The sequence below is a fragment of the Haliotis rufescens genome, unplaced genomic scaffold (assembly GCF_023055435.1).
Source record: "Haliotis rufescens isolate VD_foot unplaced genomic scaffold, xgHalRufe1.0.p SCAF_2, whole genome shotgun sequence".
NCBI classification, from domain to species: Eukaryota; Metazoa; Mollusca; class Gastropoda; order Lepetellida; family Haliotidae; genus Haliotis; species Haliotis rufescens.
In genome coordinates, this window is record NW_025963890.1 from 36,123,536 (window position 1) to 36,135,658 (window position 12,123).

A 12,123-nucleotide genomic window follows, 5' to 3' on the forward strand; every position below is an offset into this window, starting at 1 on the left:
TTTTTCCCAAATGTCTGTATGATATCATGTGTGATTCTTTGAGTTTGTCCAACATCAAACTATAACACAATTTAAGCCAAAGTTTCCTCTTCGTATGTGGTTTCAGCAACAGTGTGACAGTCTTGAAGCCAACGTCTACCACCGAGCTCTGTACTTTTGGAACTTTCAGAAGGGTCTTGAAGGATTTAAATATGAACTGACCCACCAAACCATCCCTGATTCCTTCGCAAGTATTCAGAAGTAAGAAAAAATTCAACTTGTACACCAGATTGTGTTAGATTTTCATTTCTTCATATTTTATTTTCACCGCTCGCAGCTATATGATGATGTCCTGTAATTGACAGTCCAGTCCAGTAATACATATTACCATGATGATGCATGCTGTCAGATATATGGACAACCATGTCAATGAGCCTCATCACCTCAATTCATTCACTCACATCTCAGGACAAGCACTGGTTGCTGAGGACCAAGACCATTCTGGAATCACCATGCTTCTGTTGTTCATAACAATAGTGAGTGAGTGAGTGAGTTGTGTTTAACGCCACTTTTAACAGTATTCCAGTCATATCACGGCGTGTCAGCTTAATGTGGGAGGAAAGCCCCAAGTGATGCGGTGAAACCCACGAGCATGGGTATGGTGCTGACAAACCTAGAAACATAATCGGGGCGAACCGGGAATCAAACCCACAATCATAGGTTTCTGGCGTGCTCAAGGGATGCAACTCTGCGAAGTGAATTGTGGCGCCTTAGACGACTGGGCCACCCCTGCCTCCTTCATAACAATAGGCAACACTGGCTTTGCTATTAGCCAACTTAGAAACTTAGAAAAAATGACAAATGCACAGATATTTTAACTGACTGCCTGACTGACTGACTCCACTCACTCACTCACTCACTCACTCACTCACTCACTCACTCACTCACTCACTCACTCACTCACTCACTCACTCACTCACTCACTCACTCACTCACTCACTCACTCACTCACTCACTTCACTCACTCACTCACTCACTCACTCAAATAGGGGTGGCAGGTGTTGAAGTGTAACCTCTACAACCTTGTCTAAGTGGAGGTTTTACTTATAAGAGGAGACTTCTGAATACAAGTTAACATAACCACCTTGATTCTGAAGTGTCAGTGTTTCATACGAGCTACTATACATGTAAGTCAATTTTGATACTTGGTCTTGCAGACAATTGTATGCTCATCCACTAGAGGGCCGAAGTGCAATGGCAGACGTGTTGCGGAAGAAACATTTAGAGAAGAATGTCCTGGCCAACATAGCCAGTGTGCTGTCTGTACGACTTCGAGAGGGCTACACCATCAAGGATGTTGCAATCACAAAAGGTATGACTGCTCCAAAGACACCAGGTGTCAGTTGTGTTACCGTCTAAAGGTAAAGTGTGGCTCCAGGGACACCAGGTGTCAGTTGTGTTACCGTCTAAAGGTAAAGTGTGGCTCCAGGGACACCAGGTGTCAGTTGTGTTACCGTCTAAAGGTAAAGTGTGGCTCCAGGGACACCAGGTGTCAGTTGTGTTACAGTCTAAAGGTATAAGGTGACTCCAGGGACACCAGGTGTAAGTTGTGTTACAGTCTAAAGGTATAGTGTGGCTCCAGGGACACCAGGTGTCAGTTGTGTTACCGTCTAAAGGTAAAGTGTGGCTCCAGGGACACCAGGTGTCAGTTGTGTTACAGTCTAAAGGTATAAGGTGACTCCAGGGACACCAGGTGTAAGTTGTGTTACAGTCTAAAGGTATAGTGTGGCTCCAGGGACACCAGGTGTCAGTTGTGTTACACTCTAAAGGTATAGAGTGGCTCCAGAGACACCAGGTGTCAGTTGTGTTACAGTCTAAAGGTATAGGGTGACTCAAGGGACACCAGATGCCAGTTGTGTTACAGTCTAAAGGTAAAGGGTGGCTCCAAAGACACCAGGTGTCAGTTGTGTTACAGTCTAAAAGTAAAGGGTGGCTCCAAAGACACCAGGTGTCAGTTGTGTTACAGTCTAAATGTAAAGGGTGGCTCCAGAGACACCGGGTGTCAGTTGTGTTACAGTCTAAAGGTATAGGGTGACTCCAGGGACACCAGGTGTCAGTTGTGTTACAGTCTAAAGGTAAAGGGTGACTCCAGGGACACCAGGTGTCAGTTGTGTTACAGTCTAAAGGTATAGGGTGACTCAAGGGACACCAGGTGTCAGTTGTGTTACAGTCTAAAGGTAAAGGGTGGCTCCATGGACACCAGGTGTCAGTTGTGTTACAGTCTAAAGGTAAAGGGTGGCTCCATGGACACCAGGTGTCAGTTGTGTTACAGTCTAAAGGTATAGGGTGACTCCAGGGACACCAGGTGTCAGTTGTGTTACAGTCTAAAGGTAAAGGGTGGCTCCATGGACACCAGGTGTCAGTTGTGTTACAGTCTAAAGGTATAGGGTGACTCCAGGGACACCAGGTGTCAGTTGTGTTACAGTCTAAAGGTAAAGGGTGGCTCCAGGGACACCAGGTGTCAGTTGTGTTACAGTCTAAAGCTAAAGGGTGGCTCCAGGGACACCAGGTGTCAGTTGTGTTACAGTCTAAAGGTAAAGGGTGGTTCCAAAGACACCAGGTGTCAGTTGTGTTACAGTCTAAAGGTATAGTGTGACTCCATGGACACCAGGTGTCAGTTGTGTTACAGTCAAAAGGCATAGTAGTGTCATTTGTGACACTGCAAACTCCAAGGAACTTTATGTCATGTATAGTTAAAGTATTGATGAGTTCATTATATAAATAGTGGCAAGATGTTTGCAATATAGTTTTATACCTAAAACAGGTCCTGGGTCCTGAGGCACTGTAATTCACTGTGCAGAGTTGTGTCTCATATTTGTGCAAGGATCTGCTGATCATGTGTTTGAATCCCAGATTCCCTCTGGTTATGATCCTTAGTCTGCCAGCCCTGTGTTTATGAGTTTCACCAAGTTGGTAAACATGCAAGACCTTCACAACTATGTGCTTTCCTCCTCACAGTGAACCTTCACATTATAACCACTGAAACCTGCGACCATATATATGAACCATGCTGTTGTTCTCTACTGTACCAGGTGGAACTCAGATAGAAGTGAAGATGGTTCTACCATGGCGTGACTATGTCCGGATCGAGTACTCCGCTGTATCGTCATGGCCTTTAGACCCCAAAAAGTAAGACTTAGGGATTAAGAAATAAAGTTTTCAGATTTGCAGGTGTACCGATGCTAAAAGTTTCATTGGAACCAACATTATTATAGCTTTTATCCCATGGATGCGGTTTTATATATCTCAAAACCCTCGGAAGTCCTTTATCCTACACTGAATACATGTTGTGTCCTAAGATGATGTGTGTCTCTATGTGGCTGACATATACTGTTTGTGTTGGTGCTGGGTAGGCAGCAGACGTATGTTGAGATTTGCCTGGAGGGGGAGTATGAGTTTCTGCACGAGATAACCTGTGCCAGACAGAGTGCCAAGAACGCCTACAGAACATTCAACATCAGGAAGTTCTGGCACATACTGCAGAGGTAGGTCCAGAATTAGGTCTAGCAGGCTTCTCCTAATCTATGAAAACTTGGAGTCATCATGACTGACTGTATTGTATTAGCCCTGAACCCCATTCAGAGTAATGCAGGAGTTAACTTTGTTGTATATACAAGATAACCAAAATTAACTTTATTAACATTCTTTCAACTGGAATATGTCATAATGAAAACAAACTTCCCTGTAACATGTCCCATGGATGTGTTTATAGTATTACAACTTGCTTATAAAGATATGTCAAAAATATTTTTAGGAGTATATTGTATTTTGGGAGAATATGATGTCTAATGAGCAGCATTTCTGCATATTGTGAAAAAAACCTGGACGAGTGTTTCCAGAATTATGTCTTATGTTCTTCACATAATATTTGAGGTTGCGAGAGACAGACCAACTGTTGTCCCATCTCCAGTCCTTCTCAACAACCTCAGTATACTACACTGTACCGGAGAGCATCAGAAATGGGGTGCCCCTGTTCTACCAGGCAGCTGACCAAGCCTCCACATCACCCCTGCTCAACACTCAGCTACAGGCAAAGTAAGTCGACCTAGGCCTCCACATCACCCCTGCTCAACACTCAGCTGCAGGCAAAGTAAGTCGACCTAGGCCTCCACATCACCCCTGCTCAACACTCAGCTACAGGCAAAGTAAGTCGACCTAGGCCTCCACATCACCCCTGCTCAACACTCAGCTGCAGGCAAAGTAAGTCGACCTAGGCCTCCACATCCCCCCTGCTCAACACTCAGCTACAGGCAAAGTAAGTCGACCTAGGCCTCCACATCACCCCTGCTCAACACTCAGCTACAGGCAAAGTAAGTCAACCTAGGCCTCCACATCACCCCTGCTCAACACTCAGCTGCAGGCAAAGTAAGTCGACCTAGGCCTCCACATCCCCCCTGCTCAACACTCAGCTGCAGGCAAAGTAAGTCAACCTAGGCCTCCACATCACCCCTGCTCAACACTCAGCTGCAGGCAAAGTAAGTCGACCTAGGCCTCCACCTCCCCCCTGCTCAACACTCAGCTACAGGCAAAGTAAGTCGACCTAGGCCTCCACCTCCCCCCTGCTCAACACTCAGCTACAGGCAAAGTATGTCAACCCAGGCCTCCACATCACCCCTGCTCAACATTTAGCTACAGGCAAAGTAAGTCAACCTAGGCCTCCACCTCCCCCCTGCTCAACACTCAGCTACAGGCAAAGTAAGTCGACCTAGGCCTCCACATCCCCCCTGCTCAACATTTAGCTACAGGCAAAGTAAGTCGACCTAGGCTTCCACATCCCCCCCTGCTCAACATTTAGCTACAGGCAAAGTAAGTCGACCTAGGCCTCCACCTCCCCCCTGCTCAACACTCAGCTACAGGCAAAGTAAGTCGACCTAGGCCTCCACATCCCCTTGCTCAACACTCAGCTACAGGCAAAGGAAGTCAACCTAGGCCTCCACATCCCCTTGCTCAACACTCAGCTTCAGGCAAAGTAAGTCGACCTAGGCTTCCACATCCCCCCTGCTCAACATTTAGCTACAGGCAAAGTAAGTCGACCTAGGCTTCCACATCCCCCCTGCTCAACACTCAGCTACAGGCAAAGTAAGTCGACCTAGGCCTCCACCTCCCCCCTGCTCAACATTTAGCTACAGGCAAAGTAAGTCAACCTAGGCCTCCACCTCCCCCCTGCTCAACACTCAGCTACAGGCAAAGTAAGTCGACCTAGGCCTCCACATCCCCCCTGCTCAACACTCAGCTACAGGCAAAGTAAGTCGACCTAGGCCACCACATCCCCTTGCTCAACATTTAGCTACAGGCAAAGTAAGTCAACCTAGGCCTCCACATCCCCTTGCTCAACACTCAGCTTCAGGCAAAGTAAGTCGACATAGGCCTCCACATCCCCCCTGCTCAACATTTAGCTACAGGCAAAGTAAGTCGACCTAGGCCTCCACATCCCCCCTGCTCAACATTTAGCTACAGGCAAAGTTAGTCAACCTAGGCCACCACATCCCTCCTGCTCAACATTTAGCTACAGGCAAAGTTAGTCGACCTAGGCTTCCACATCCCCCCTGCTCAACATTTAGCTACAGGCAAAGTATGTCAACCTAGGCCTCCACATCCCCTTGCTCAACACTCAGCTACAGGCAAAGTAAGTCGACCTAGGCCTCCACCTCCCCCCTGCTCAACACTCAGCTACAGGCAAAGTAAGTCGACCTAGGCCTCCACATCCCCTTGCTCAACACTCAGCTACAGGCAAAGGAAGTCAACCTAGGCCTCCACATCCCCCGTGCTCAACATTTAGCTACAGGCAAAGTAAGTCGACCTAGGCCTCCACATCCCCCCTGCTCAACATTTAGCTACAGGCAAAGTAAGTCGACCTAGGCCTCCACATCCCCTTGCTCAACACTCAGCTACAGGCAAAGTTAGTCGACCTAGGCCTCCACATCCCCCCTGCTCAACACTCAGCTGCAGGCAAAGTAAGTCAACCTAGGCCTCCACATCCCCCCTGCTCAACATTTAGCTACAGGCAAAGTAAGTCAACCTAGGCCTCCACATCCCCCCTGCTCAACATTGAGCTACAGGCAAAGTAAGTCGACCTAGGCCTCCACATCCCCCCTGCTCAACACTCAGCTTCAGGCAAAGTAAGTCAACCAAGGCCTCCACATCCCCCCTGCTCAACATTTAGCTACAGGCAAAGTAAGTCGACCTAGGCCTCCACATCCCCCCTGCTCAACACTCAGCTACAGGCAAAGTAAGTCAACCTAGGCCTCCACATTCCCCCCTGCTCAACATTTAGCTACAGGCAAAGTAAGTCGACCTAGGCCTCCACATCCCCCCTGCTCAACACTCAGCTACAGGCAAAGTAAGTCAACCTAGGCCTCCACATCCCCCCTGCTCAACACTCAGCTACAGGCAAAGTAAGTTAACCTAGGCCTCCACATCCCCCTTACTCAAAACTCAGCTACAGGCAAAGTAAGTCGACCTAGGCCGCCACATCCCCCTGCTCAACACTCAGCTTCAGGCAAAGTAAGTCGACCTAGGCCACCACATCCCCCCTGCTCAACACTCAGCTACAGGCAAAGTAAGTCGACCTAGGCCTCCACATCCCCCCTGCTCAACACTCAGCTACAGGCAAAGTTAGTCGACCTAGGCCTCCACATCCCCTTGCTCAACACTCAGCTACAGGCAAAGTAAGTCAACCTAGGCCTCAACCTCACCCTTACTCAACACTCAGCTACAGGCAAAGTAAGTCGACCTAGGCTTCCACATCCCCCCTGCTCAACATTTAGCTACAGGCAAAGTAAGTCGACCTAGGCCTCCACATCCCCTTGCTCAACACTCAGCTGCAGGCAAAGTAAGTCAACCTAGGCCTCAACCTCACCCTTACTCAACACTCAGCTGCAGGCAAAGTAAGTCGACCTAGGCCACCACATCCCCCCTGCTCAACACTCAGCTACAGGCAAAGTAAGTCGACCTAGGCCGCCACATCCCCTTTACTCAATGTTCAGCTTTTTGTTATAAGGACTGCACTATCTTTGTTTGGCATATATATATATAGATTTGTTACGTGTGTGTTTCAGGGATTCAGCTCTCACTCAGTTTGCATCTTTTTGGAAGCCAGTGATTCTGCTGGACACCAACATCTGGTAACTAGATTTCATGTTCACATCTATCATTTCTTGTCTTCACCCACTGTCCCTTGACACACCCATCATCTCCTGGAAACACCTCTGATCTCTTCACACACCCATCATCTCCTGGACACACCCATCATCCCTTGGACACACCCATCATCTCCTGGACACACCCATCATCCCTTGGACACACCCATCATCTCCTGGACACACCCATCATCCCTTGGACACACCCATCATCTCCTGGACACACCCATCATCCCTTGGACACACCCATCATCTCCTGGACACACCCATCATCCCTTGGACACACCCATCATCTCCTGGACACACCCATCATCCCTTGGACACAACCATCATCTCCTGGACACACCTATCATCTCCTGGACACACCACTGATCTCTTCTAAACACCCACCATTGCTTGGACACGCCCACATCTTGACACACCCATCATCTCCTGGACACGGGGGCACAGGTGGCCCAGTCATCTAAGGCGCTGCGATTCGCTGTGCAGAGTTGCATCCCTTGGACACGCCAGAAACCCATGATTGTGGGTTCGAATCCCAGTTCGCCCAGATTATGTTTCTAGGTTTGTCAGCACAATACCCCTGTTCATGGGTTTCACCGAAGTGGTAAACATCTGAGACCTGCATCACTTCGGGCTTTCCTCCCACATTAAGCTGACACGCTGCGATATAACTGGAATACTGTTAAAAGTGGCGTTATACCCAACTCACTCACTCACTCTCCTGGACACCCATCATCTCCTGGACACCCATCATCTCCTGGACACCCATCATCTTCTGGACACACCTCTGATCTCTTGTAAACACCCACCATTGCTTGGACACACCCATCGTCTTGACACACCTATCATCTCCTCGACACACCCATCATCTCCTCGACACACCCATGATGTCACTAATTTCACTGTTGTCTACTATTTCTGTGTGTTAAAGTGAGAATTAGATATTTCAAGTTTCTTTTTACTGTAGGATTCCTATTTTCCTATTTTGTATGTTTGAGTCACATTTTAAATGTTTGGGCATCATTCGGTTGCAAAATTGCATAGAAAAGCTTGAAAATAATGAAAATTAGTGTATTGATTGATAAATAAAGGCATATTCCTCAATGTTTCTCAAAAGTTACATATTCTGCAAATCTTTCTGTGATTGGGGAATCACGGAATTCGTCTGAGACTGCCAAATGAAGGCTCCATTACTGACAGGCCACAGTGATATAACTGAGAGGTGCATCTATGTATTGATTACCTTGCTGACCTGTCAATACACTTTCAGGCAGAAATGGATGCATACCCACAGAATTGGTTTAGTGTTGGAGCATGACATGCCGCTGCCTAAATACCTCCACGTCCCCAACGCGAGCGGACGCTTCAACGTGATCCAGTGTCGACAGGCCCTCACATCACTCAACATCCACCTGCGAGAGTGGGCCACCTTCGTCCTTATGGAGAACCACTCCTACATCAAACTCCTGTTTAGGTGGGTGGACCCTGTATATCCAGAGATGCCCAGTTTTTCTGTATGTCCAGAGATGCCCTGTTTATCTGTATGTCCAGAGACACCCTGTTTATCTGTATGTCCAGAGACGCCCTGTTTATCTGTATGTCCAGAGATGCCCAGTATTTCTGTATGTCCAGAGACACCCTGTTTATCTGTATGTCCAGAGATGCCCAGTATTTCTGTATGTCCAGAGACACCCTGTTTATCTGTATGTCCAGAGACGCCCTGTTTATCTGTATGTCCAGAGATGCCCTGTATTTCTGTATGTCCAGAGACACCCTGTTTATCTGTATGTCCAGAGATGCCCAGTATTTCTGTATGTCCAGAGATGCCCTGTTTATCTGTATGTCCAGAGATGCCCTGTATTTCTGTATGTCCAGAGATGCCCTGTATTTATGTATGTCCAGAGATGCCCTGTTTATCTGTATGTCCAGAGATGCCCTGTTTATCTGTATGTCCAGAGATGCCCTGTATTTCTGTATGTCCAGAGATGCCCTGTATTTATGTATGTCCAGAGATGCCCTGTTTATCTGTATGTCCAGGGATGCCCTGTTTATCTGTATGTCCAGAGATGCCCAGTATTTCTGTATGTCCAGATATGCCCTGTTCATCTGTATGTCTATATATGCCCTGTTTATCTGTATGTCAAGAGACATCCTGTTTATCTGTATGTCCAGAGATGCCGTGTTTATCTGTATGTCCAGAGATGCCCAGTATATCTGTATGTCCAGAGATGCCTTGTTTATCTTTATGTCCAGAGATGCCCTGTTCATCTGTATGTCCAGAGATGCCCAGTATATCTGTATGTCCAGAGATGCCTTGTTTATCTTTATGTCCAGAGATGCCCTGTTCATCTGTATGTCCAGAGATGCCCAGTATTTCTGTATGTCCAGAGATGCCCTGTTCATCCGTATGTCCAGAGATGCCCTGTTTATCTGTATGTCCAGAGATGCCTTGTTTATCTGTATGTCCAGGGATGCCCTGTTTATCTGTATGTCCAGAGATGCCCTGTTCATCTGTATGTCCAGAGATGCCTTGTTTATCTGTATGTCCAGGGATGCCCTGTTTATCTGTATGTCAAGAGACATCCTGTTTATCTGTATGTCCAGAGATGCCCTGTTCATCTGTATGTCCAGAGATGCCCAGTATTTCTGTATGTCCAGAGATGCCCTGTTTATCTGTATGTCCAGAGATGCCCTGTTCATCCGTATGTCCAGAGATGCCCTGTATGTACATACAATGTTTCTTTATTGTAAAAATATTATTTTATATATTTGTATCAATTTGTCCTGGCTGTTTGAACAGGGATCAGGACAAGCCACCATCCTTCTTCTGCGTCCTGCGTGTGACACACAAAGCCCCACTGATGGTCCTCAGACTTGCCTTCCTGGGTGGAACCCCCAGCCAGGTGCGCAATGATGTTGTCTCCAGCCTCCTTAAGTCCATCAAGGATCTCCGCTTCCCTCAGCGAGGAACTCAGGATGTTGACAAGAGGAAGAAGCTTCCCAGACAGAAGCCAGATGCTGCCAAAGTCCACGTGAAGAAACCCCCATTGCTACGGGACTGGTCAGATATTCACTGTGGCACCATCCTCACAAAGCCTGCTGAGAAAATACTCATTAGGTAGCTTGTCCAATGTCTTCCTGTCTACTGCTCATACTCTTGCACACTGTTGTAGCGAACAAGTACAACTTACTGACAAACTATCTCAGAACCCTGACTTCTTTACTATATTTAGCTACAAGACTTTTGAAAAGTTGTGTCTTGATGTGTCCGGTTGTCCATCATTACATGTTCGACAGCTCCTCTAAAACGACAAGGTCTAGGAAACTGAAACTTTGCATGTTTCTCGATGGTGATGTCTCTTAACCGAGCTCACAGAATTTCCAATCTGTCTTTAAACATGGCAGCCATTTTGAAAAGATATGTGGTATAACATAAAATATGTTTGGAGCATATTTTTGTATTTGATCAAGCTACAACCTTCTGACCTTCACATACATCATTTTGCAAGTGTAAGTGTATTTTTACGATCCTCTGAAACCACAAGGCCTATGGGGCTGACAGCTTGTATGACTAATCTATATGCTATTTTTGTGCCTGTAATCCCAATAGCTATAACACTGCTGCATGCAAGTGGGCCAATGAATGTGGTATGAAGTTGAAACTTCCTAGCTGAGTGCGGCAGAAAACTACATTCACTCTCCCTCTAGGGGGCGGTCGGGTAGCCTAGTGGTTAAAGCGTTCGCTCGTCACGCCGAAGACCCGGGTTCGATTCCCGACATGGGTACAATGTGTGAAGCCCATTTCTGGTGACCCCCGCCGTGATATCGCTGGAATATTGCTAAAAGCGGCGTAAAACCATACTCACTCACTCACTCTCCCTCTAGGATAGGTTGGGTCATGGGCTTTTTAACAAAAGAGAAATAGTCATATTACTTTGCCTTAAACCACATATATATCCCCACTCTCTCTGCCCATGAGATTTCTATCAGTCTTTGTCGGCAGAGAGGTAATATTGATTTGCAGCAAAATTGTAGTTTATCAGTCCATCATCACCAAGTGAATAGAGAATATTGTTGACTGCTGCAGGATTTTGTTTAATGATGTTGAACAAGTAAGGGAGAGTTGTCCCCCTTATTTTGAGAATGAAGATTGTTTTTTTTTTGTTATTTGCTGCACTCAGCAATATACCAGCTGCATGATGTCAGTCTGTAAATAATCACATCTGGACCAGACAATTAAATGATTGACATCATGAGCATTAATCCACGCAATTGGGATTCCATGACATGCATCAATCAAGTCAGCGAGCCTGGCCACCCAAACCTGTTGGTTGCCTCTTACGAACTTTGCGTCATCTTTTGCTGCAAGTATGGGTTGCTGAAGATCTATTCTCACAGGTCGTAAGGAAGTAAAGACAATCGGTAGGAAACTAAATCAACTGATGTCATTGTCCCCAGGTTGCATCACATTTTTTAAACACATTTTTCATATAATACTTGGTAATGCAGACGACTAATCTGCTGTGCTTAGTTTCTAGTCCCAATGTTTATTGCTTATGATTTCTGATAATGTTAGATAAATGTTTCCAGATGTGTGTGTGTTAATGATAACAAACATCGCTACAAAATGTTCGGCACTCCATGGTATATGAGTCGGTTCACTCATGCAAGGTTTCTTAAGCTACTTTATTGAATGAAATTACATCTTTAGCATTGATGATTTTATGGATGATGTGATATTATGATAAAGATATTATTACCCTTATCTGTTTCTGTATAAAAAAAATAATATACAAATAATTACTCTTGATGAGGTCTATATGCAGAAAGAAGGTCTCGAGGACCTGCCCCAAGATGGTCTGACTGGACAGAGGCCGCAGACCAAAGTCTGGTCAGACCGCTGAAGGGGTTAGGTCCTTCGGTCCTTCTTTTTGGCATATTG

At 46.4% G+C, this 12,123-nt stretch overlaps 1 protein-coding gene across 3 annotated transcripts in view; it reads left to right on the forward strand.

The window, feature by feature from the left end:
• The window catches only part of LOC124121185 (KICSTOR complex protein SZT2-like), a 162,020-nt gene that overhangs the window by 14,846 nt on the left and 135,051 nt on the right, over positions 1 to 12,123 (forward strand). For all 3 annotated transcript variants that reach the window (XM_048399868.1, XM_048399869.1, XM_048399870.1), the window contains exons 9-16: positions 107 to 240; positions 1,197 to 1,351; positions 3,072 to 3,168; positions 3,393 to 3,524; positions 3,913 to 4,074; positions 7,098 to 7,163; positions 8,452 to 8,655; positions 9,982 to 10,299. In XM_048399868.1, the coding sequence (XP_048255825.1) occupies positions 107 to 240; positions 1,197 to 1,351; positions 3,072 to 3,168; positions 3,393 to 3,524; positions 3,913 to 4,074; positions 7,098 to 7,163; positions 8,452 to 8,655; positions 9,982 to 10,299 (1,268 nt within the window). The remainder of the gene's footprint in view (positions 1 to 106; positions 241 to 1,196; positions 1,352 to 3,071; positions 3,169 to 3,392; positions 3,525 to 3,912; positions 4,075 to 7,097; positions 7,164 to 8,451; positions 8,656 to 9,981; positions 10,300 to 12,123) is intronic.